This window comes from Aulonocara sp. 'chitande type north' Nkhata Bay, linkage group LG5 (genome assembly GCF_057382095.1).
Source record: "Aulonocara sp. 'chitande type north' Nkhata Bay isolate Kocher_YH1m ecotype deep benthic linkage group LG5, A_spYH_male_GT1.1, whole genome shotgun sequence".
Lineage (NCBI taxonomy): Eukaryota > Metazoa > Chordata > Actinopteri > Cichliformes > Cichlidae > Aulonocara > Aulonocara sp. 'chitande type north' Nkhata Bay.
The window spans coordinates 38814536-38842029 of NC_141348.1; the positions used below are offsets into that span (position 1 = coordinate 38814536).

Below are 27494 nucleotides of genomic sequence, written 5' to 3' on the forward strand. Positions count from 1 at the left end.
TACATTTGGATTGTTTTTGATTATTTTGTTATGTGCATTTTTGCATAGTATATGTTTTGTGACAATTTGCTTATTCTGATATCACCTTCTTATTCTGTATTTACATGCTAGACAGTATAAATATGTGATTTAAGTTGATCTAAATTAAGTCATTATAAACTAGCTGTGAAAAAAATAAACAAAAACATTTAACAAAATATAAAAAAAAGTCAATATAAAAATATGTAGTTTCTTTCTATTCCTCTAGCTTCAAGTTAGATAAATATACTCACATTTAGAACGATGCTGCCACACCATGGCCGAAGCTATTAGATACACATGCAGCGTTTGAACTTCTAGTCATTCAGCCACTAGAGGGCGACTTTGAATTCATCGCACATCCCGCGAGCTTTAGTGAGATCTCGTTGTTTGTTTACAACCCGAGAACTTCCTGTCTGATGAGAGTAGCATTTTGGTTTTTTTGTGTGTGACAGTGACTGTTTGAGCTAACTAGTTAGAAGTGAGCTTTCAAGATGGGTTGTGATGGTGGCACGATTCCCAAAAGACACGAGTTGGTGAAAGGGCCCAAGAAAATCGAGAAGGTGTGTTAGCTTGATTTGGCTTCAGTTTCCCTTCCGTTTTTAAATAGAAAATATCCCTGTTGGCGATATTTTTCGAACGCTAACAAGTTGCTAATGCTAATGGGCTAAACTAAGTATTGTTAAGTTTCGGGGTTTCATCATGAGAATAAAAAAGACATATTACGGTATTTTAAATGTGGTTTCTAATGTACGTTATGTAGTTGCTGTGAGTTTTCAGAATTTAACGCTAGTTAACATTATCTTGATGTGTTATAGACGAAGCTACATGGCGTATTCTTTCCTCACGGTCTTCTTACATGAACAGGTTGATAAAAATGCTGAATTGGCTGCCAAATGGAAGTACTGTGCATTGAGTCAAGAGAAACTTAGACGACCCATCGTCTCCTGTGAACTGGGAAGGTGAGTTATTTTTTTGTCTTGTTTTGTACTCGGGCATTATTTGATGTTTGGACACGGTATCGCTCGATGATGTGACAGCGCGAAGATATAAACACCGTTTCACAAATAACAAAAATCAGACATGAATTAAGACTGTACAGTTTTTCATCTTTTCATTACACCACATTATGTTCTGGTGGTCTGGCACATGTTATTTTTCAGACTGTACAACAAAGATGCTATCATTGAGTATCTCCTGGATAAGTCGGCTGAGAGACCTAATGCTGAGGCTGTAGCACACATCCGTGGGATCAAGGTATATTAACACCGAAGTGTGAACATCTAACTTGTTTTTTTTATTTGTTTGTTTTTGTAATTAATAAAATACAGAGCTACATTATCCATTTACACAGTTGGAGGTCTTCAGCCCATGTGTTTCTGGACACATGATTGTGTGTTTATTCGTGGTTTCAAACAGGAAATCTATCTATTTGCTTTCTCTGAAGGATATAAAGGAGCTGAACTTGACTGATAACCCTGAATGGGAAGGAGAAAGAAGAAATACAAAGGGAGACAGATATGAAGACATTCATTGTGGCATGTTTATTTGCCCTGTAGTTGGGTTGGAGATGAATGGCAAACACCGGTAAGCAACCTGAGTGAAGAGGTACTAAACCTAAGAATGAAAAAATGAGACTGACGATTCATGTTCTCTCTTTGTTTTAAGGAGCAAGCCACTGTATCTAAGTTAATTTTAATATACTAAATACATGTTTGAAATTCACTGCAAAACATATGATGGCATTCGTCTATCTTGCTTCTGATATACTTGTGAATTTCTGGACAATTCTGTATTTCTTAAAATTCTCTATTTTTTATTTTATTTTATTTTACCTCTGTACATAACCACATCGTACTTTAATACCGCATTTGCGATTAAGTTGGAAATCAGAATTTTCAAGTTCCCAGTGGAAATTTTCACCTGGAACGCCCTCTCAACTCAAATTTCCAACTCAGAAATTCAAAGTAGACATGCCAACCACAAGTTAACAATTGTAAGATGGCAGGACTGAACGTAAACGTTATTAAAAGTGTAAAACTTTTAACCTGTGCTGGTATTGTTTCGTATTTGTGATTTGTTAAATAATCCATTCACACAGCACTTACAAGGTTCGATCCATGACCATGCTGCAGCAGTGTTTTTAAGTCAAAGAAAAACAAGTATTGCTCTGTTTTGTTAATGATGGATGAATAGTTCTATCTTACTAAGAAGCAAGGTATAAGACATCCTGTTTTTACTGTCTTCTCTGACTGAATCATACTCAACTCAGGAGTGATGTCACTCCTGAGTTCTGACTTCTGAGGTGTCTGGAACACAGCGTAAGTTAAATAATCAAAATGTAATGGAAGTACAGATTTGTATCTTTGATTCTGGAGTTTAACAAAATGCATTTGGTAGAAATGTTGATGCAAGTGAAGAAAACAGTTATTTGGCTGAGAAAACAAAACAAAACAAACCTATCAGAGAGAAATCAAAAACCTTGGGAGTGGCCAAATCTTCAATCAGGTACATTACTGAAAAGAAGAAAGCATTAGTCTGCTCTGCAACTCCATCAAGCCTGAAAGGCCACAGAGGAAAACTAAAGTGAATAAGGTCAAAATTCTTTATGGTTAAGAAACAAAAACATTCACAAAATCTAAGGGCTCCAAGATGCTATGGCACAGACTTGTCTACATGTTGTAGCTGTTTCCTGTCACCAGGGGGTAGTGTCACAAACAACTCGTCTGTGGGTTACTTTTGCTGTTATGCTGTTGTGGGACCTTGTCAGCTGTGGAAAAGAAAGGCGGTAGTGTACAGAGGGAAAATTACAACGTGTCAAGAACCCAAAAACGTATGGACCTAACTTTAGATCACATAAAGTTAGAAAGAAATACAGTTCCCAGCCCTGCGTCTGTTATTTATTTATTTATTTATTTTTGGTGAATGGCCCTAAAAGCGATACAGGTGGAAACTGTTTAACAATTTCATATAAGTGTTTCTCTGTTTTTTAGGTTCTGTTACCTCCAGACTTGTGGCTGTGTCTTTTCAGACAGGGCCCTGAAGGAAGTCAAGACAGAAATCTGCCACAAGGTAGGCAACATTCATTTATTTATTTTCCCAGGTTATTTAGCCTCAGTAGGTTGTCAACTCTGACAGTTTTTTAAAAAAATTCTTAAGACACTTTTAATCTTTACTGCCATTAAAAATATGTAAAACAAACATAGCCAGCTCTATTTGTGACATCATTTCTGCTAAACAGCAACAAGATGATAACGTAGCTTTTATGCTCCTTAAACACAAAACCACCAATAGTTGAACTCAAAGACTTGATGGACCTAAAGTCTCCATCATTGACCTTGGGTGTTTGGCATTAATGCTCCTTGTTTAAGTCACACTCAGCAAATTTTCAACGCTAATGATTTGTAAATAGGCAGGTTTGATAAAAATGTAGATAAGATAGCAGCAGTCTGGTATTAGCTAGGGGTGGGGGAAAAATCGATTCTGTGTAGTATCGTGATATTTTGTTTGCTAATAATGTATCGATACAGGGACAGCAGAAATCGATATTTTGTTACAAAAAAGGTTTTTGTGCTCTGACTTCAGAGCATGTTGATCCTTTTTCTGAGCAAGAATCCTGACATTCCTTCACTGTCCAAATGTGTTTAACTTTTTTTATGGCAGCAATAAACATGACAGTTTACTTATTTTAATTTAAGACATGTTTTATTTTAATTAAGTTTAAAACTTTTTTATTTAATGTAAAATTATATTTTGTTTTAATTTACTTTCAAATTCTTCAGTTGCTGAAGGGGCTGCATAGTTTTCATAAATTGCATAGTTCAGAATAGCTATAATTGTACCAGATGGTTGCATTCAGTTAAGTTGGACTAGACTGTAATACAAACCGTTCAATTTGTCAACAATACAACTGACTGAAATGAGAGAGAGACTGAGTGTGAGACTTTGATATTAGATAAAATGAATATTGATAAAGTTTACTTTTATGTACAGAATCTGAATATCGCAAAATATTTTAAAAAATTGCAATAATATCGTATCGTGGGATGTATAGTGATTCCCACCTCTAGTATTAGCTTTGTTCCAGATGCACAACTGGTTGCTCAGATAGATAAGAATGCAAGTTAAATTACTGAAGTGTAATGATTTAATGCTCCCATGAGAAGACATAAATAGAAATAAAAACCATCATGTTCACATTGTTTTCGGTATTTAAGGGCTAGTAATAAAAATGTAAGTGAACTCTGGCAATGTTTTACATTCGTAGAATACACACAGATAAATAACTTATTGTTTTTGGGTTGCTTTTTTTAAACAAAAAAATTATAGCATGTTGACTTTTAAAAACTATCACAATATCAGCATTGTTAAGAAAATAAAGCCTGAAGAGAATGTAAATGTAACTAAAGTGCTCCTATAGTCCACTACAAACCACTTTGTTGTTCTATAGGAATATGTGATTAGGCAAATGTTTGAAATTTGGTTTCATCATGTTTTGACCTTTGTTTTGCTGAATTCACAATTTGCACTAGAATCTATGTGAACTTTAATTTGAGGATCAGAGGAAGTTTAACGTTTAATCACTTTAGTTGAACATGGCCTTTATATAATGCGCGTTTACAATATTACTGACCTCTTTCTGAATTTAAATAATACTAAACCATAAAGAACATGCCATATCACAACATTTATGTGAGTAGATGTGTTTTGGACAGATTAAACTGCACTGTTCCTTTCTTCAAGTCGCTTCTGAGATTGCCCTAGTTTAAGCCACACGGGAATTTGAATCAAGTAGGCCTAAGGCCTTTTATGGGTTCTGACCTTGTAGTTGTAAGGAGCATTAAAACTATGGTGGAAATTTCCCATGCACAGGCTATTTTGAGGTAACAGAAAGCAGATGGTAGCTGGTCAGTGTTGTTATTTCTGTTTAATTAAAAGTATTTTGGAACAGTGACAGATCAGTTGTTTGACTTTGTCAAAAATATCTAAAAGTATAAGAAAAGCTACAGCGCTTCTTGTGGGAAGCTGACTTAGAATACTGTGATTTTTGATAAGATAGGCTTATAAGGCAGCACAGTTTCTGGAGCCAATACGATTAGCCTGACTTTACCCACTCTTTATCCAGTTGCTGCTAAGTTTAGGAAATGTAAAGTACAGTTCACTTAACCTTAAATGTCAAAGTAAAACATACAAAATAACTGATAATGCAACATCACCCTTTGTTATATCCATGTAAGACAATAAGCAGTTTGTGCTGAGTTTTGGACAGGTTCTATAAAAAGTGATAGCCATTTTGGCTTTTTTTCCCCCTTTGCATCCAGTACCCATCATAAAATTGTTATCTAAGGCTGAACTGTCAGAATCAAGTTCAGAGTGTGTGTCATTGGATAAAGACTGAATCTTTATCTAAGCCAGCATTTATCTCTCTTTTTTCTTTTTCTTTTGTGGGTTCATATTTGAACTCTACTTGCATGCTGCTGTTTACCGAACACACTTTTTGTCCTTTTTAAGAAATTTTGTTGTTTTTTTTTAAAAAAAATTTTTTTGCAAGGAGTCATTGCATAAGTTGATCTGCCAGTAAAAATGTAAAAATGCCATTCACATAACCAAATGTCTTTAGTCCAGCTTGACTTACTAGAAAATTCTGTAGCCTATATAAAAGAAACCTTTTTAAAAAGGCAAAACACTGTTTACTCGGGTATTGTTCAGACACACTGACAGCATGCGCAAGATCATGTGAAAGTTAGGACTCGTTATCACAATTGCTTTTATTTGTTTACACCTGTTACTTCTTAAATAGGAGAAAGGGTCAACACCTTTATCAGCAGTTGTGTTTTTCAAACTGAATGTCATACTGAATAACATTTCTTTGGTAGTGTCGTTTCATCCAAGCTTTAGTCATTATTTTTGCTTTATGGACAGAATTTATTTCATATTTTATTTCTGTATTTAGAAAAAAGGACAGCACTGATAAAGTTTCATAGATAAATATATTAGTATACACACATGGTCTTGAAATGCATATTGAATGCATTTTGTCTTCCTTGGTTTTGCTTTCCTATGCTCACATTATGACATAACAACACAAGACAAGTGCAAATAAGCTCAACTAGATATAGACTGCATGTTTGTAGTGATTTCATTCTCCAGCACTGCTGTTAAAGTAGCTGCTGCTGTTGCTGTAGTTGCTGTGTATGGCCAGTAGCCATGACGGTTCTATGGGAACAGTAGCCTGGTTGATAACCTTGTTTCTGTGCCACTGCTCCAAACAGTCTAGTGCCTCAGGAAAGGTATTACTCTCAAACTTATTGGCAAACATGCTGTCCATGCTGATGATCCATGGTAGGTCTTCCACTCCGTAGATACAGATGTCTCGTATGTAATGCCCTGGAAAACAGCAGCTTGGACATGATTTTTTTTTAGCATTATGCCAAAATTCGTTCCTTGTATTACGAGTTTCCATTATATAAATAAATATATGTACGCAAGCTTATTTAACCTTTGACGTAAAGCTAGTGGAGAGTATGCCATATATATATATGTATGTATGTATGTACGTACGTACATATGTACGTACACGCATATATATATGCACATATGTACACACACATGTACACACACATATACACACACACACACATATACACACACACACACATATATACACACACACATATATATACACACACACATATATACACACACACACATACACACGTATATACACGTGTGTGTATATATATATGTATATATATGTGTGTGTGTGTGTGTGTGTGTATATATATATATATATATATATATATATATATATATATATATATATATATATATATATATATATATATATATATATATATATATATATATATATATATACAGATAAATATGAAGGCATGCCGGCTCGGACGTCGCCCGGATCAACAAGGTCCGCGTCAGGTGTTGAGGAACCAGGGCACCCTGACGAAAAGTGGGCTACTGGAACAAGAAGGCATCGGTGGGCAAGGGACGAAAACAGGGCGTTGTTGGAATGCTACTACGCAAGTAACCCCGGCGGAAGGGGCTACATGAATAGGATGAGGGACCTATGGATTCTTCGATACCCAACATCCACAATGACGGCGAAACAACTAGTAGCTCAGTGTTCCAACATTCGAAAGAAGGGACTGCTCTCACAGCTAGAGATTGACGAGGTACAACACAAATGCTACGGCAAGGAGGAGTCAGGACGCCAGGTCAGGGGGGAGATATCATCACCCCCACCCGAGATTGGGTACATAGCCCCAAGTGCGATAGGAGAAGGATCGTTGAGTGCGAGAGGAACTGACCTGAAAAATAGGATCATGGCCAAGCTTGAAACCTGGATCCCCCGTAGCCGGTTACCAAGATTACGTGAAGTACCCTCAGAAGGTCTGCTAGATGATGTTAATGCAGCACTACGGGCAATACCTACAACCACGATTACCGACACTAACAAGCTGATCTACAATACGGCAGCAGTGATCAGTGAGATGCTTGGCTACAAGTTGAACAGCCACAAGGGGCAGTACCCTCCATGGAGAAGGAGGCTAGAGGGCAAGATCAAAGTAGCACGGAGGGAGGTTAGCCAACTAACGGAGTTGCAGAAAGGTGCGACAAATAAGGTGCCTAGGAAATACAGCAAGTTGTCCATACCTGAGGCCTTGGAAACTGCCAAGCAAAGACTCACAGCCTTGGCCAGCCGCTTGAGGAGGTACACCAGAGAGATAGAAGGCAGGAGAATAAACCAGCTGTTCTCCACAGAACCAGCAAAGGTGTACTCTCAGTGGCAAGGGAACAATAAGAGAACAGCACCACCAAGGCTGGAGACGGAGCAATACTGGAAGAGCATATGGGAGAAGGATGCAACCCATAACGGCAATGCTCAGTGGCTAGAGGATCTGAGGGCAGACCACAGCGACCTCCCTGAACAGGGTCCAGTAACCATCACAGTGGCAGATATCCAAGAAAGGGTCTCCAGTATGAAGAGTTGGACAGCACCAGGGCCCGACATGGTTCACGCCTACTGGCTGAAGAAGCTGACTGCACTCCACGAGCGTCTGGCAGCACAAATGAACCAGCTGCTAGTTAACGAGAGACACCCGGAATGGCTAACTGAAGGCCGGACGGTCCTGATCCCCAAGGACCCCAAGAAGGGACCGGTCCCCTCCAACTACCGACCAATAACCTGCCTCAGTACTACATGGAAGCTCCTGTCAGGCATCATATCGGCTAAGATGAACAGGCACATGGGTCAATACATGAGCGGGACACAGAAAGGAATTGGCAAGAATACCAGAGGTGCAAAACACCAGCTACTGGTAGACAGAACAATCAGCCGAGACTGCAAGACCAGACTGACCAACCTGTGCACTGCCTGGATTGATTACAAGAAGGCCTATGACTCAATGCCCCACAGCTGGATACTGGAATGCCTAGAATTGTACAAGATCAATGGGACCCTAAGAGCCTTCATCAGGAACTCAATGGGGATGTGGCGTACAACACTAGAGGCCAACTCCAAGCCCATAGCACAAGTTACCATCAAGTGCGGGATCTACCAAGGAGATGCTCTGTCCCCACTGCTGTTCTGCATAGGCCTGAACCCCCTCAGTGAGATCATTAACAAGACTGGCTACGGATACCGACTACGGAACGGAGCAGTTGTCAGCCACCTCCTGTACATGGATGACATCAAGCTGTATGCCAAGAATGAACGAGACATCGATTCACTGATCCACACTACCAGGCTATACAGCAATGACATTGGAATGTCGTTCGGACTGGAGAAGTGTAGTCGGATGGTAACAAAGAGAGGGAAGGTAGTCAGAACTGAGGGGATTGAACTACCAGAAGGCAACATTGCAGACATAGAGGACAGTTACAAGTACCTGGGGATCCCGCAGGCAAATGGGAACCATGAAGAGGCCGCTAGAAAGGCTGCAACCACCAAGTACCTGCAGAGGGTCAGGCAAGTCCTGAGGAGTCAGCTGAATGGTAAGAACAAGATCCGGGCCATCAACACATACGCCCTGCCCGTGATCAGGTACCCTGCTGGGGTAATAAGCTGGCCAAAGGAGGAGATAGAAGCCACTGACATAAAGACAAGAAAGCTCCTGACCATGCATGGAGGGTTTCACCCCAAGTCCAGCACCCTGAGGCTGTACGCTAAGCGGAAGGAAGGGGGCCGGGGACTGGTGAGTGTCAGCACCACAGTCCAGGATGAGACAAGGAACATCCAAGAATACATTGGGAAGATGGCCCCAACTGACCGAGTGCTCAGTGAATACCTCAGGCAGCAGAAACCCAAGAAAGAGGAGGGAGACGAGGAACCATCATGGAAGGACAGGCCCCTGCACGGTATGTACCACCGGCAGATAGAGGAGGTGGCTGATATCCAGAAATCCTACCAGTGGCTGGACAAAGCTGGACTGAAAGACAGCACAGAGGCACTAATCATGGCAGCACAAGAACAAGCTCTGAGTACAAGATCCATAGAGGCTGGGGTCTATCACACCAGGCAAGACCCCAGGTGCAGGCTGTGTAAAGATGCCCCAGAGACTATCCAGCACATAACAGCAGGGTGCAAGATGCTAGCAGGCAAGGCATACATGGAACGCCATAACCAAGTGGCCGGCATAGTGTACAGGAACATCTGTGCCGAGTATAACCTAGAAGTCCCGAGGTCAAAATGGGAGATGCCCCCAAGGGTGGTGGAGAATGACCGAGCTAAGATCCTGTGGGACTTCCAGATACAGACGGACAAAATGGTGGTGGCTAACCAACCGGACATAGTGGTGGTAGACAAACAGAAGAAGACGGCCGTAGTGATCGATGTAGCGGTTCCCAATGACAGCAATATCAGGAAGAAGGAACACGAGAAGCTGGAGAAATACCAAGGGCTCAGAGAAGAGCTCGAGAGGATGTGGAGGGTGAAGGTAACGGTGGTCCCCGTGGTAATCGGAGCACTAGGTGCGGTGACTCCCAAGCTAGGCGAGTGGCTCCAGCAGATCCCGGGAACAACATCGGAGATCTCTGTCCAGAAGAGCGCAGTCCTGGGAACAGCTAAGATACTGCGCAGGACCCTCAAGCTCCCAGGCCTCTGGTAGAGGACCCGAGCTTGAAGGATAAACCGCCCGCAGGGGCGTGCTGGGTGTTTTATATATATATCTATCTGTGTGTGTGTCTATTTATGGATGTACATGTGACTTGCTCACAAGGATTTATGTGGGATTAATAATTTATTGTTGGATTACAAAACTAAATACCTCATTTTTACCACATTTTTATAATTTAAATAATTAGGAAATATTGGTAGAATTTAATCTCTGGGAGAGTAACTAATCCGGTCTTTATTGACATATATGACTATACCTTTGCAACCACTGTGTGCACTTCCTTCTTGATCCCGCCATTTGATTGCCCGGATAGCTCCTTCCCAGCCTCCATCAATGCGACTGCCTGGAGCTTCTTAAAACATGTAATCAGACAAAATTGGTAATTATATGACCTAATTGAATTGTCAAGGTTTAACTAGCCCTGCTCAGGCCTCCTTCATCTGCTGTTTGAGAGTCAGTTCTCGATACATCTCAAAGAAAAGCTAAAGGAAGAGGTAGCATTCGCAGTCTGTAAGCAATTAAAAGTAGAGACATTGATCAAAGTTGCAAAAGTTAAACTTGTTATAATTCCTGATAAGTTTTCATTTTTACCAGGGGGTAATGAAATAAAATGTATAAGGATAACAAATGGTCACAGGCAGGCTGGAGTCTATTCTAGCTGACAAAAATGAAAAAGAAAAGTATAACCTACATAGACAGAAACCCATTCAGTCTCCTGAACTATGAGAAGGAACTGAAGTATTTAAAGCCCACATACATACAGACACAGAAGGCTCCAGTTAATAAGGAAATTTGAACCTAGAACCTTGTTTCATATCATCTTTTGTTTATATCACATCATACTCACATTAGTACATGTTTAATAGTTTTGTGCTAGCTGTTAAACAAGCGTGGAGTTTTGTGTCTGTGCACCTGTTTAAAACCGCCATTTTACCTTTGATATGGTTGAGCGTCACCCAGTAGTGTTCATCTGGACTGAATGTGTCCCTGGACCAATCCAAGAAGTCATGCGCTATTGGGCTTTTCAGAACAAAGTCCACGAAAGGTCTTGTAAGAACATAGTAGGCTGTTCCAAAATATAATTGCAGATTGTGTGGAGGAGGCCTTTTCCTCAGGCCTAGCCCTTTCGGAGCTACATGTGACCCCACAATCTCCTTGTACTGGCGTTGCGTTCTGTACATCATAGACATCGGCTGTTTGACCCCAGGTGTCATGTTTTTATCCCTCCATTGTTGGCTCTGCATGTACTGTACCAGTTCCAGGTTACTCTTAACAGGGAAGTCTTGTCCACACAGATTCACCACCTTCTTCCAGTCTGTCTTGGATTTCGCTAGATCCTTCATGCAATTCAGATCTGCTTGCAAACGAGAAAAACCAGCATAGGTCACAGTTTCACTGTGACTGGAGAGGAATGTATTTGGAAAGCAGCTGACTAGCTTCTGTACAGCCTCCCGATACTCCCGTGGAGCCTTAGCATCCACGTGAATGCAGTACACATTTTGTGGCATGTAAATTGCCCTCAAGAGGCGGACAAAAAGCTCCAGCTCTTTATGAATAGTCACAATGAAAGCTAAAGGGTAAGCCTCCTCTGCACGACTTAGAGGTTTTGTTATAAAGTGTAAATCTCTTTTCAAGTTTGAGCACGGCAGGTGGCTGTTTAGAATGTAGCTTTCCACCTGTAGACCAAAAAAGCATATATTGCGACTGTTACTGTTGAAACTCATTTTTAAATAGGAATGTCAATGTGACTGTGCTAATGCTCCTAACTGGTTGTTAGATCAAATGAAAATTTCATCTAGAATATTTGTGCTTTTTATTTCTCAGAAGTAAAGAAAGGGTGGGGGGAAAATACATACCTGGCAGTCACAGCTGTACCAATTTACTCCTTTCTTCATGCCTGGCAAAAAAGTTTTACACACAGTTGAGAAAGGTTTGCAACTTGAAGATGGGGGAGGCTTTAACTCAGGTGGCGTCCTAGTCCTCAAATAAATGAAGGAAAAGATAATAATACTTATCCCGAGGCACACGAGGAAGCTGCATTTTGTCCCTTCAAGCTGGCGCATAATAGCCCTGTTTCTCTGTAGTCTGCCAGTACCACCACAGTTAAAGCTTCTGCAGTGGAGACATCCAGTTGGATTATTTGCAGAAGGATCCTGGATCCTTGAGGAATATAAAATAGGGTTAAGTATTTAGGTTGGACCTAATTGATGAAGCTAGCTTGTAATATTTGGCACATTAACTGCTGCTGCTTTAGTGCTTCTGCAATGTCTATGGGATGTGTTTTCTAGAACCACAGCTTGCAACACAGGAAGTGAATTACTTGCTGTTCTGTATATGATAATATTACAAAAGCATGGCAAAGGTAATTGATATCGATCACTATGTTAGATGTATTTTTTATGATAATGCAAAGCAGTTCAATTGCGGATAACTTGTTTTCATCTTGTTGTATATTTTCAACGCGGCAAAGGGAAGAAGATGATTTGGTTCTTGAAAGAGTACTTGTAAAACGTTTAACTGATCACTTGCAGAGGAGCGGTTTATTTGCGGGACGTTGAGTATAGTTTCAGAATTCATCATAGTACTGAAACCTCTGTAGTGAACAATTACTTTACTTGAACAACAGGCTATCCTATTAAATCTCAGTGTCACATTCATTGGCCACAGTATTTTGCTACAGAGACTCATATATGCTTTTGTGTTAAAGGAAATGGTTTGCATTGATTTTAATCATGACTTATTTGATGGATTCCAATGTGTGCATGCAAATAGGGAGTTGTCTTCTCACATGACAAGTTTGTTATTGAGTTACAGAGGGTTCTGTGCTGGGACCAATTCTGTTTACATTATAGATGCTTCCCTTCCCTTGTTATTAGACAATTTTGCATACATTTTCATTACAACACAGATGATACCAAGCTATAGTAACCTCTGAAGCTGGATTACACAAATTAATTAGTTAAAGCAGCGGTCCCCAACCTTTTTTACGCCACGGACCGGTTTATGCCCGACAATATTTTCACAGACCGGCCTTTAAGGTGTCGCGGATAAATACAACAAAATAAAACTAGTACCGGTACCGAAAAAAAAAAAAAGATTTATTCATAACGCACGTGAAAAGACCCGGGACAACCGAGTTAACGATAAAAATGATAACAAAATAACGCTGAAAACTGATAAAAACCCTGAAAACGGTCCTCAACTCTCGCGGCCCGGTACCAAACGACTCACGGACCGATACCGGTCCGAGGCCCGGGGGTTGGGGACCGCTGAGTTAAAGGACAGGCATGTTTTAGACACAACACTAAAGTTATTATATTTGTCCCTAATCTCTGAAACATGATGTCTAACCAGAACGCAAACTCTTGATTGGCATTACGTTAGCCTCCAGTAACATTGTGAGGAACCTGAGAGTCATTTTTGAACTGGATATGTCGTTCAACGTGCATTAAGCAAATATGTGTCGCTGCTTTCTTTCAGGTGGAGTATTGTAATCCATTAATATCAGATTCTTCTAAACGTCTTCTTTTTATCTCTCTGGCTCCTCACAGTTTGTTCAAGTACTCACTCACAGATCACTATCTACTCCAGTTAATTCTGGTGACCTCAAGGCTCTGTCCTGGGTCCTTTACTTTGTATTATCTATCTCCTACTCCTAGGTGATATTTTGAAGAAGTATAACATGCAATTTCACTGCTATGCAGATGACACCCAGCTCTACTTATCTTCCAAACCCACAGGTACTCTCCTACCCACAACTATTTCTGATTGTTTAAGTGACATCAAGGTTTGGTTTACTCACAACTTTTTTAAACTTAATGGCAATCAAACAGAATTTATTCTAATAGGCACCAAATCAAAACTGACTAAAGTTCCAACCAGAAGTCTTTCATTATCCATTGATAACTCTGACAACAGAGTTATCAATGGACTCTCAGGTCAAGAGTCTTGGTGTCATCCTTGACAGCACTCTTTCCTTCACAGCACTAGGGCTGCCACAAACGATTATTTTGATAGTCGACTGGTCAACGATTATTTTTGCGATTAGTCAACTAATCAGATTGTGCGTCCATTGGACGTAAAACTTACAGCTTATTGCACCAGCTTACAGCTTTAAGTGTTTAAGGTATGTGCTAACTAAAAATAAAGACAAGATGATAGTTTATTAAACTTTTAATGAAATTTGCAGATTGTCTCGGTAAAGTTGAATAAACTCGGCCGTCTGCTCCTTGCTATCTAAAATATAACAGGAGTATATTCTCGAGCATCTCGCACTTCTGATAATCAGTTGTCTGCTTGATGTTTATTCATCTGTGTAAAACTATAATTTTAATCTCAGCCAAACCAATTTACTTGGGAACAAATAAAATACTGAAAAAAGCCAAACAATAACATTTTTAAGTTATCTAAGTGACTTATATACCATGTTTAACCTGAGTAGCGAAAGACGGCGGTGGGTTTGAAAACAATTTGCCGGGAGTCCGGTGTTCTCACCGGCTCTAATGAGCCTTGAACCGAGCTGTTGGGTAACAGACGTCTCCGAAAACACTTTTTTGGAGGAGGTTTGAAGTAGCTCCTTTTTAGGGACTAAATCGGTGTGCTGTGATGCACCGAGCATATCCCGACACCCCCAACTGGATATGGCAGATTACTGCCCCCCGGAGCCAGTTTTTGCTAGCTGTTTCTTTCTGTTAAAAGAGAGTTCTACACTCCCCACAAACTGCTTGCTTACAGGGAATTTTTTAAATTTTGGTGTTTTCTCCCAAATACTGTTAGGTCCTTTGTAAGTAAACCTGAGTTTAATTGGAAAAAAGTACAACTTTTATTTTTTATTTTGTTTATTAAAAAAAAAAAAAATTATACCCAAGTATCCTTTGGAGGGCAGAGAAGCTTTAGACATGTCTGAACACTGTTCTCTTTCACAGTAAACATCCTCACTCAAGCCTGTTCTTGAGAATATCACTGAAGATAAAGATATCAGCAGGGAGGCTGCCATGGAAATGTGTATGTTTCTGATCTGCTGAGATTCCTATCCTTCTCATATTGCGACTAATAGAAAGAACAGTTCATATGTAGAAACAAGGAATAGCTTGCTGGTTGTTGGTTATGAGTTTGGGTAGATAAAAAAAAACCCTTTGGTTTCTTAAAATATTTGTTTATACATTCCTTGCAATGAAAATTTGAGATCATATTTAGATCAGCATGTTCGACTATATTTTGTTTTCGTGCAATCATTTATCACATTGCTGCTTTGGTCAGAGGCAACAGAAATAAACAGCAGAATATGTAAAGAAAGAAAGACAAAGAAATGACAAGCTTAGTGACCTACCTTTGATGCAGGTCAATCTATACTCCTTATAGTGAAGAGGTCAACTTTTGTACATCAGCACCTGTTTGGGTCTTAATGACCTAAATTGCTCCTGCGAGTTATGTTGCTATAATTCATTTGAAGTCCTGCAGTGAAGAGTCCGTTCCTTTGGTGCCATCAGCAGCAGCAGCAGTAGCGGTAGTGTCAAGCTAAATTGAATTGCTTTCTTGTGTTCTCGTCAGGAGGTTGCTTTCTCAGAGCTTGATGTTGCGTTGTGAGTGAGCCACAGTGGTTTGTAATTGTGTGGAGTATTCTCTTGTTGTGTTTGCAGCTGATTATGTCTCTCCTCCCACAGCCCCATGAGACAAGTCCGGCCCTCCCTGGTTACTAGCATGAACACCCAATCACACACCTGACATAAGGAGTCATATTCACACATTTCACACACACACACACACACACACACACACACACACACACACACACACACACACACACACACACACACACACACACACACACACACACACACACACTCTTTCTTGCTATCTCTCTCTCTCTCTCTCTCCTGCTCACTTGTGTATTGCATCAGTATTCTTGTTTTTTGCTCGTCTTCGAATCTCATTACCTCAAGTTTCTTCTTTCTTTTTTCCTCTCAGATAAGATCAGCTCCAGTTTATCTGCCCTGTTAATGGTGTGCATGTTTATGCACACTGTGCAGTGTGACTCGTCTCTTGTTCACAATCTTGTTGCCTCTTGCAGTTACAAAAAAAAAAAAGATTTTGGTTGACTTGTTTACTAACTGACTTCATGCTAGGTTGTGTCATTTTTGGTGATGGTAACAGCAGAGTGACAGACTTCATAGCGGTCCACAGAGTTTATTTGCTGCTTGGTCAGCTCCCGAGATTATCTCTGTTGTGTTGAACAGAGCACATGGCCACGGTTCACACCCAGTGAGCCTGCATTACAACCACACAATGGATCCCCTACTTGTTACTCAGGGGTTTAATATTTGTTTTTGAATATCGGTGTGTGTTTTCCTATTAAAAGCATTCATCCCGTTTATATGTTTAGAGACACAAAAACCTAAGCCTTTTTCTTTTTCTTTTTAATCGCAAGACTTTCACAAATATGTAAGCCAGTTTGTTTCATACAGGGTTATCGTTAACCAGTATTATCCTGTATTTCTATTAGCAAACTTACAAACTGTTGTGGATAAATGAAATCATAACTCAAGTGCTACTTCTGAAACCAAAGGAACGATGAAAACAACAGCAACAATAAAACAAATTACATTTTAATTTGGATCTGGAGCAAATATTAAACTTTTGATTTGGTGTGACAGAATGGTTTATTGTGTTGTGAAAATTTCAAGTGTCAAACTGTTGAAATAATAACATAGAATAACAATAACATTTCTTTGTCTTAGTCATTTCATCGATGTGTGCGTGTCTGACTGACACGTTTGTGGCATTTTGTTTTGTTTTTTTCCCCTCTCATGCTTCACAGAGTTTAGCCAGTCATAGGCAGGCAGCATGCAAATAAAATGGAAAAGGGACGTGTCCCGACAAAGAAATTATCTGTGGGTTGATCTAATAGTTTTGTTAGTTAGTGTTGAGTTCTAGGTATGTTTGGATATTAATGGCTCATGGAAAAAGCAAAAGGCATATTAAAAAAAAGTTTTACTGCAAATTCCTGCAAAAGATGCAAACGAGCAACATTTTATGAACGTCCATTGAGAAAGTTAAAAAAACAAAACAAAACTGATTTGCAAGATGGATTGGACTACATGTACTTATACGAAGTGAAACTGAAAGCAGTCACTTTTTCAGAGAAAATCATTTTAAACTAGCCTGACGGCCAAATATGTATATTTCAAAATACCTTAAATGATGTTAATTACAATCAACTTTCAGTTTTGTTACTTCCTGTTTTGCCACAAAATTTATAATGCATATACAACCAGACAATGTTTTATCAATGCTAGCAGGCGGCAGCTTTTAAAAGTGTAAGTAATTGAAGGGCACTTTTTTAATCCTCCTTGGCCAAGAAGCTACTGTCACTGATAACAGTTTACCTCATTCAAAGTGTGAATCTATTGAAAGGAGGCGCTAGCAACAGCATTATACACAATACTAGTAATAGAGAATTATACACAATAATAACACAATTAACAGTAAAATAAGCTAGTCGTGTTTCCCTGGAAATTTCAAGTAAAGGTTTAACGTAACTCCTTAGCACTTTAGTTTACCTATAACTAAAAAAACGTCACTTTTTTACTCGTTCGGAGCCTGCATAGTATTTTAGTTAAAAACTTTTATTCCTTTTTCAATAAAAATGAAAAAAATATTTTCTACATTGGATGTTGTATCTTGGGTCACGTTTTTTAACCAACCACTTAAAGTCCTGCTTTTCCACACCAGTATTTTCCATCCAAGACTTGCTCTATATAGAGTGCAGCTAGTGATGCTTGGTTGAGTGTTTACTTTACTTTAGGATTACACAGCACCATCCTTCATAGCTTGCTCTGCTGAAGGGTGTGTTGTTTCCTCAAATAGTAAAACAGGTCTGTTGTTTCCACCTTGAGAAAGAGAGGAGGTTTATGTGCAGATTCTGCAAAACATCTTGCTTTGTTGGGGGTTGTTGAAGTAGTTCCCTTTTTAGGTACTAAATGGTAAACAGAGGTTGACACAGAACTTGCTCATTGCTTCATGATTTCAGATGATATATGTGAAAGTCCTACCTCATATTTAATTTTAAAACAGTTGTGCTGGATAACAGTGCATTAGCAGAAATAACACTATATGGTGAATGTCTTCTGCCTTTACACTTGTTGCAAAACATGTTTGCCTTTTCTAAATCCCTTTAAGAGTCCCTTATCTGGAATATAATGTTTGTGTTATAGTGTGGAGATCCATTTAAAGATGAAGATATTGTTGTGCTCAATGGCAACAAGGAGGAGGTGGACAAGCTGAGGGAGAAGATGGAAGAGAAGCGGGCCAAAGCTAAAACTAAGGTGTGTGACTTCTCTGCTTTTTGATAGAATCTGTCTTCACAACTACAAAACCCTGAAACAAATATTCTTTGATTTTCAGAAATCAAAGAAGAGTAAAGCAACTGAAACGGTGTCAACATCAGAATCAAAAGGTTTGTGTGAAGCCTAGTAAGTAAGTCATCATATGTGTTCAGCATTTGCATGAACAAGGCCAACGAACTAGCAAAAGGCCAGAAAATTTTCTTCTTCATTTGGATAATATTTTGAATGTGCTGTAGTGTACTAGCTGGGTTATTCAAACTTTTAACTCACACTGAAAATACTGAGAAGTTAAGATACATATAAATGTAATATATAGTGTGTGGCCAAGCTAATGCTGCTAATACTTTGTACATCAATGATGGACATTATTACTTTATCTTATTCTGGTTTTGCGGTAATGTATCAGGCTGGTTTTGTCATATTTTACTGACATACAGTGTTTTTCATAATTCCTGTGCAAACTTAGATCCTGACACATTTCCAATAACACAGGATTAAGTGTAACTGTAAAAGATTAGTCATAGAAATAAGTAATATTGGCCAATATCAGCCTTGTTGACTGTCTTTCACCTTTTTGCAAGGAAAGAAAAAAAAAGGGGGGGGGGAATATTCCCACAGTTTTACAATTGTAAATCAAAATGTAAAAACTTTCCTATATTATACATTTCCTATAATTGTGAATGTGTCTTACTATTTCCAGTTGTTTTTCTTACTCTCATAAATGAGCCAAGAAATGCAAAAATAGTCACACTGAACCAGATTCTGTAGATCTGCAGTCTAACCTGATGTTAATTAGTCTAAATTGAAGGTGTCAGTGTTGTGTGCCAACAGAGAACATTGCTGTGGTTTCCTGTTTTCAATAATAGCACAACGCTCTCAACTCACAAACAAGACTAACTGAGAAACCCCAGAATTCGATTTGTTTTTACTCAGATTAACACTCCAATGCATAGCTGGACTGGCCATCGGGCGTACCGGGCATTTGCCCGGTGGGGGGGGGGGGGGGGGATTTTTTGTTTTTATGGGCAGATGTTTTGGTTTTTTTGGAGGTTTTTTTCTTTACGTAACGGTATCAACAATGAAAGGTGGTGGATTGGCCAGATGCTGGCAGATGTGTAAAAATAACTCAACTGCTTGGTGGTGGCTATGGCGGAGCTTCCACAGATTCAGTAACATTAGCAAGTGGCTGGTCTCCACCACTTGGAAAGGTGAGGCAGGAGGAGGCTGCTAAACAACAGCAGCAGCACTTAAGGTTGATAAGTTGTTGTTAGAATTTACTTAATATTACTTTCTAGTATCAGCTGATGTTTGCTGGAGCCACAGCTGTAAAAGCTGTTGGTCATGATATCGGTTTGGATATGTGGTGAGAGGGAAACATGAAGATGAAACCAGGAGATGTCCTTACTGAATCATCAGAGCTGAACAGCTGATGGAGAAGCAGGTTTACCTTTTAGGTGACATGAATGAGTTGAGAGGAAGTTATGAACTGTTTCTGAGAGACAACTAACACCAGGATCCTTTTCTACGTTGCTGACAGCTGGTAACTGTGCAGGGGCGGGTCTAGCAAAGTCTTGCCAGGGGGCCAGGTAGGGCATTAACAGGGAAAGGGGGCACAAAGAAATACGTTTCTTTCTTATTCTCATTTAAAATGTCTAGCTTTTATTAAATAATTTGAAAAAATAATCTGAATCTTACAACCAAAGTTTTAATTTGATGTAAACTGTATAGAAATCCATTATTGTACATAGGAATGGTTTTTTTTCTGGGTCCCATCATAATTTCTTCAGAGGAAAGTACTGTATATGATGCCAGTATTTTCCCACACTTTCTAGATACTGTACCAGTACTGTGTGTAAAATGCCATCAAAAAGTCAATTAAGTTTTATTCTTTCTCACCTGTCTTTCTGTCTCCTTTCACTTTTTAAAGGTTGCCATGTTAGAAAAAATATTTGCCCTGCCATTGATGTGGTAAATAAATAGTTTATGAAAATACCACTAAATCTGTCATTTATTATTTATTCACTGAACAGTATAAGTCCACTCAACTTACACAGTCTCGGGAAAACATGGCCCAGGGGGTAGAACAGTCGTTTACTTGGTCTGTGGATCAATTTGCCGGGCACTCCAGTCAGTGCATGTCTTAAAGCATACATTGGAATATTTTTGTGGATGAATGTTTGACAAGGTATAGAAAAAAGTGCTTGTTATGAATGTGTGTGTGATTGGGTGAATGAGGGTTGTAGGAAGAAAGCACATTTAGTGCTCAGTTAAAAAGCGCTACATAAGTATTAGTGCTTTTAACCATTTATCCTCTGTCTTGCCTGATTGCTTTCCACACAGACGGCACAGTGTCTCCTCCCAATGATATAGCAGGAACAAGCTTGCAACAAAATGGTGGTGACAGCAGCCAGTCAGGTAAATAACAATACTTGGATCATTTACGTACAGACAAATAGTCTATTGACATTGCATTGTCTTCACAAATCTCTTGAAGCCAACTGTTTTAAAAACATGAATGTGGTTTTCTGTATGTAATTCATTCAGCCTCTTTTTATTAACCTTCTAAGACCCAGCAATGAATTTTTGTCCTCTGACTGAGACTGCTACATTAAGCACCATTTATGCTATCTATACGACTCCTACTATACTGTCAAGGGGACATGATGGGCTTTTTATTAATGCCACATTTGTGGAGGTTGCAGAGCACTTTCTTTTCAAAATGATGGAAATTGCCGCTTCCACAGATTGGCATACATTATGATTCTATTGCTTACACTCAGATTGTTTCTTCAATTTGAGAGTCTTAACTTTGACTTTGATTTCAGAAATGTACAATAAGTTTATCCCTTCCAAAACAAAAATTGTATTCACTGTCCTTTGTATTGAACAGCAGGACTTACTACTTACATTTTCAACCAGTCCATACTTCTGGTAGCAGAAGGCAGGATGAAGCAGAAAGATAATTTACTCAGAACTATGGAAGAGGAGTCAGTGTTACTGCTGTCAGGGGATGAGGTGGACAAAGGCCAGACATCAGAGTAGGAAGGTGGAAGCTCAGAGGATCATCATCTTTAAAGGAGCTTACGAAGGGGTGGTGTGACTGTACCTACCATCCATAATAGGAGCTGTTTAATGTAGGGCTCTCAATTTTTTAGGCATTTTAATATCTAGAAGGGGAAATAAAAACCTATTCAGTTGAATTCACACAATCACACTTCCACCAGCTAAGATTTTGATTTCTTCTCTTATTTTGTCAAGTCATGTAATTAATGCACTTTCAGCATATATATTATTAAACTCTACATCTGCTATCTTTATCATTTCAATTTGGGTTACATACTGAAATTGGGTTGAAAATTCTATAGGTAATGATAGGTTTGTAGCTTGAACCTATTCGCTGGAACGTTAAAGACAATATAATTACACAGCAAGCAAGACACGAAGTAGGCAAAGTTCTTCATGTTTCTCGTGCACGGGAGAGAACCGGACAAACGCCGTTCCTTCGCTTGACCCCAGTTGCTCTCGTCCGCTCCCCCGTAACACTGCTCTTTTATTGAGGTTACATGAATATGCATAGGTTCATTAACATATGACGTCTACATACAAACAAAAAGTACCTTGCCTGTGTCTGTGTGTTTGTGTGTGTGTGTGTGTGTGTGGGGGGGGGGGTCAGAGTGTGACCCCATAAATGACTTCCCTAAACCTGCTGGTCTGGAAGTCCAACAGTTCATCTAAACAAAAGGCACTTAGCCTAAAACAGATATAGCCACGTTTATCCTACCATAAGACAATAAAACAAGGTACGACCTCTTCCCATGCTCCCAGGATGTAGGTGTGCATTCCACTCTGGAATGCACACCAAGCCTTTGCAGCCTGCTAAAGATCACACATCCTATCACTACACAATTGATTATACACCTCTAAGCATATATGGTTAAATATTTCTAAGCATAAATGACAATCAACAATACAAAACCTAACAGGTAACATGAAAACAGGAAACCATTGTCTGGTGGTTGTGTGTAACAGAAAAAATCACCACACAAACAAGAGGGAAATGGTCATTTCTGAAGGTGGCATTGGAACTGAAACATTGTTCAGTTTATCTGTTGTCACCGCTTGTAAAGATAGCTTAAAATCTGAATTTACTGGTTCCTAATTAAAGGCAATTCATTAAGTTGAGAGAGCTTCATCAACATTGGGCAGTCTAAGTAATAATGATCTTAACGTCACAGCTAAGTGGGAGCAGAATAAAGCACTCTGGAAAGTGAATACAGAATGCAATAAGGCTGCCATGAAGTGTGATTACCTTCACAGTTCGATGTCCTGCATAACAGTTGAGAAACCAGTAACTACCTACAACTTCAGAGCCTTAGCATACACAATTCTTTTTGTCCATAATGGGCGATGGATGTTATCATTTTGCCAGGCTCCTCAAAAGCTGGTATGAACTTTTCACTCTGTCTGAAATTTCACCTTCGTGCTCTAATGTCTGGCTCTTGTCCACCGCATTTCTTGACTGCTCTAAATTTGACTCCACTTCCACAGTTATTTTTCTTTGAAACAATACTTAAATTATCTAAACGGATCTATCACACATTTTTTCTTCTAGGGCTCAGGAGGTTAATGATCCATGTTCAGTCTAATGTTCAGTGTTTTACCACTGATGTCCAATTAAAGTAAAATTCTACTGTAGTTAAAATGTCTATGAATTGTTCTCAGTCATCCAGGTCATCGTAGTTTAAGGGGCTTGGAAAGAAAAGCGACTGGACTTCTTTAAGTTTCCTTGAAGACATTTCACCTCTCATCCGAGAAGCTTCTTCAGTTCTAAGAGCAATTAGTGGAGAGTCCCAGATTTTAAACCCTATGGGAGTGTCCCCAAGAGGGTCATGGACCCCCTATTGATCCTCTACCTAATCACACGAGCCAAGGTGTGGAAACGGGTGTGGGTCCCAATCAGCCAAGGTTTTGGATGAACCTATTGTGAAGCCTAGCCCCACCCTGTCATGTGATTTACTGAGGTCAAATCTCCCAGGATGTGAGTGGGCGTTAAGGCGTCTAGGAAGGGATCTCAAAACTGGATTATAGATGGCAGACAGCTGGTGTCGTAAGCCACCGCTTCTGTTCAAGGATGGTCACTCACAGTGGACATAAATGGCTTCTTTCACACCTCTTTCAAACCATCTGTCTTCTCTGTGAACATTGGCATCCTCGAAAGAGTGACCTTTGTCCTTTAGATGCAGGTGGACAGCCGAGTCTTGTCCCATGGAGGTGGCTCTTCTATGTTGTGCCATGCGTTTATGAACTGGCTGTTTGGTTTCTCCAGTGTAGAGGTCTGAGCATTCCCGGTTCCCTGTACAGCATACACTACGTTGTTAAGTTTGTGTTAGAGCTGGGCGATAGAACGATAACGATATGTATCGCGATATAACTTTTACTCGATAGAGAAATTAAGCTATCGCGATAGACCTCGCCGCTCTTGTCCTCTTAAAAAAAAAAAAAAAAAAAAAAGGTCAGCCAATCCAAATTCAGTAGCGCAGAGCCGAACCAATCACAGCCGCAGCGTCACGTCGCGTGACTTGTTACGTACAGCGCAAGTGCCAAGCCGCACGTGTGTTTGTTTGGGAAGCAGCCAGCGGGTAATGGAGCCAGCGCATAATGGAGGAAATGAGTGTGCCGACTAGAAAAATCAACCGAGCGTGACCGAAGAGAAAACAGATGATGGTTCCAACGCCGGAGAGATTGTCGAACGGAAGAGCCATAGAAGTTCCGTAGTTTGAAGGTATTTCGGCTATTTCAAGTCTGACAAAAAACAGAGTAGCGTTCACTGTAAATTGTGCCGAAAGCAAGTCTGGAAATACAATAAACTGGTGCATGCGTCACACTGCGCGCCACGTTATTGTTTCGGTGAAATGAATTTCTACAATACTGTTAATTCTACTCTCTGCAGTGTTTAAATGCTTACATATACACACAGTTACTGTCCCTCCACACATACGACTCGGTTCTGCTTCTATGCCCCAGCTTTGTTTACTTTTTCCCACCAAGGCTTCTAGACTTCTGATTGGCCAACATTTCTGCACGGTTAGGAATCTAGCGCCACCTGCTGCTTTGGCATGTTCATAGCAGCGTTTTCCTTCATTTCTGCCTTTATGTGTGGACGGGATTATTTTTTAAAACGAAAACGGAAAATCTCAGTTTTCAAAAATACCCGTGTACGTGTGGACGTAGCCTTAGTCTCTGACTGGAAGCGCTAATTCGTCATTTGGCTTTTGTCAGACTAAAGTAACTGTTAAAACTGTTTGAAAAGCTCAGCTATACAACAAGGAGAGATTGAGAATTTCCTTTTAGTTCTCAGTTTATTTGATATTGACAAAAGTTAGTCAGTTTTGTCTGTTCTTCTGTAAAACAAACTAAGATTTATTTTTAGAATTAATATTTTGTTTCTAAGTGGAATTGACAATTTAGTCTGTTTCATTTGTTCTATTTTGAAACTTAAACGCTTTAGCGGCTGCCTTTTGTGTAGTTTGCAATATTTGCCTTTATTTATCTGAAAAAGTCTCATGTTCCTTAAGTACATCTACCCTGTTGAACTTATTATGGGAAATAAATATTTAAAAACAAGCTGCTGATTATTTCACATTTTACTTGTGAGCAACGGCACATTTAAATCTTACAAATATAGTTATTTGGCTTATATCGTGATAGATATCGTTATCGCCTGAAATGAAAAAAACATATCGTGATATGAAAAAATCTCATATCGCCCAGCTCTAGTTTGTGTGTAGGAGTTTTGTCTTTGGGATGAACCAGTTTTTGTCTGAGTGTGTGGCTGGGTCTGAAGTACACTGGGATGTTGTGCTTTGAGAAAACTCTCCTGAGTTGCTCTGATAAACCTGCTACATAAGGGATGACAGTATTGTTGCATTTGTTTTTTCACACCTTGGCTTGTGTGATTAGGTAGAGGATCAATAGGGGGTCCGTGACCCTCTTGGGGACTCTCCACATGTCTTAAAATCTGGGACTCTCCACCAATTGCCCTTAGAACTGAAGAAGCTTTTTGGATGAGAGGTGAAACATCTTCGACTAAACCTAAAGAAGTCCAGACTCTTTCCAAGCTCCTTAGACTATTGTAGTTAAATTAACATCCAATGGGTATGATCAACCTGTGGGAGGAACAAGTCCTTATTTTTAAAGATGCCTTTTTTTTGTCTCTTTCATCCTACTACTCAGCTGTGGCTGGACCCTCTGGATCTTCCAGCTCGTCTAAAGCGACCAAGTCTTCATCAGCCTCTGCTACAAAGAGGTCCATCCAGGATATGAACGAAAAGTCAGAGGCTTTTAAGTCTTTGTTCACAACCCACAGTTCTGCCAAGCGCACTAAAGATCAGACATCCAACTGGGTCACCCACACCCCTTATCACTTCTAATAACTACTAAAGTGCATAGATCACAGTTTCTAGATCTTCCCAGAAATATTAACATATTAAAATAAATCTTGCTGTGCATACCAAGCACACACACCAACCCTACATGACCTCAGATATTGACAGCGATATGCAGGCTAATTCCCAATTTCTCTCTCCAGTTCCCAGTAGCTCAGTGTTTACATGTTGTGAACATTTAGTTGCGGCTCCCTAAGTGGTTCTGAGTGTGTACTTTGTAACTTAATTCCTCCCCATGGATTCCCTCACAACCTCTTTGTTGTCAGTCACAGGTGGTTGAGGAATTAATACTAGGATGACTGTATTATCAGTGGCACTCTGCTTCCCCCTAATGGGCAGAAAATAGCATTTTAATGTGCTCACAGGATTGCTGCATTTATTTTAGTCCTTAGTTATGATAAGAAAAATGAAAAAAGACAAACTGCCCTGCATTTGAAAAGGCAGATCCTCAGTAATTAGTATCTCCAGATTTTCCTTCCTCACAAAATCTAGTTGTATGTGCCTGGTAGCTATTTATTTTGGCTTTTTTTTTTTTTTAACAGGTGTAGCAGGTGACTTTCACTCACTTTTGTTCTTTTAATTAGTTATTTCTCAATTGTTCTTTGAAACGGGGGAAAAACTAAAGCATTTGGTGTATTTGACTCCTCTGATTTGCAAAATAACCACCACAGCCAGAGACCAACAGCTTTAATGCGATTGGGGAAATATACTCTATAACTAATGCTTTTTTTGTTTTTGTGCATTTTTGTCTGGACTTTAATGGAAGACCTTTAAAATACAAAGTTACATTGTATTATTGTCTCCAAATGAATTCATATTGAGGTTAAATGTGCTTGTATAGACAGTCAGTACATTTACAACATTTACAAAGAACTAAAAAAAGGCTTTGTTCTTACTTTTTGCTTTTTTTTTGTATCAAGCAATACCACAATAAATTTCTGTTCACAGTATTTTAGTGTTGTTTTTATGGTGCAGATTATATTACATCTTTGTGTTCTCTCTTCTGTAACATGTTACTAAGTGCATAACAGAGCATTAATTATCCAAGATCACAAAAGCAAAACCAAATCCCTGTTGTGCACTTGAAGGGAAACATCACACCTAACACAAGCTATAAAAAAACTCTTACGCAACAACAAGTCTCCCTGCAGTGATAATGTGGACAGTGTCACATTTTTGTAATTAGGGCTTGTATCTCACAGTAATGAGACAACCAGGAAGCAACTGAAAAAACTGACTCAGCATAAATCCACTTCGCTCTCGCACTGCAGGCCTACTTGTTGTTCCTAGAGTATTTAAAAGTAGAATGGGAGGCAGAGCCTTCAGTTTTCAGGCCCCTCTTCTGTGGAACCAGCTTCCAGTTTGGATTCGGGAGACAGACACTATCTCTACTTTTAAGATTAGGCTTAAAATTTTCCTTTTTGCTAAAGCATATAGTTAGGGCTGGACCAGGTGACCCTGAATCCTCCCTTAGTTATGTTTCAATAGACGTAGGCTGCCGGGGATTCCCATGATGCATTGAGTTTTTTCCTTTCCAGTCACCTTTCTCACTC

General features: G+C 39.5%; 2 protein-coding genes across 2 annotated transcripts; one reads left to right on the plus strand and one right to left on the minus strand.

Moving 5' to 3' along the window:
* The first annotated feature begins 395 nt into the window (after positions 1 to 395).
* On the plus strand, positions 396 to 26891 carry rtf2 (replication termination factor 2). Its single transcript, XM_086293462.1, has 9 exons — positions 396 to 581; positions 886 to 980; positions 1182 to 1275; positions 1466 to 1605; positions 3012 to 3090; positions 18365 to 18475; positions 18555 to 18606; positions 20837 to 20911; positions 25730 to 26891. Exons 1-9 carry the CDS (start codon positions 513 to 515, stop codon positions 25924 to 25926), a joined length of 912 nt encoding a protein of 303 aa, XP_086149588.1. The 5' UTR covers positions 396 to 512; the 3' UTR covers positions 25927 to 26891.
* gcnt7 (glucosaminyl (N-acetyl) transferase family member 7) lies at positions 2573 to 15743 on the minus strand. The gene is made up of 5 exons (XM_086293461.1): positions 15481 to 15743; positions 12008 to 12311; positions 11086 to 11827; positions 10408 to 10503; positions 2573 to 6405 (listed from the first exon to the last, which is right to left on the minus strand). The coding sequence occupies exons 2-5, from the start codon at positions 12212 to 12214 to the stop codon at positions 6158 to 6160; spliced, it is 1293 nt and encodes a 430-aa protein (XP_086149587.1). The 5' UTR covers positions 12215 to 12311; positions 15481 to 15743; the 3' UTR covers positions 2573 to 6157.
* Positions 26892 to 27494: the final 603 nt, after the last annotated feature.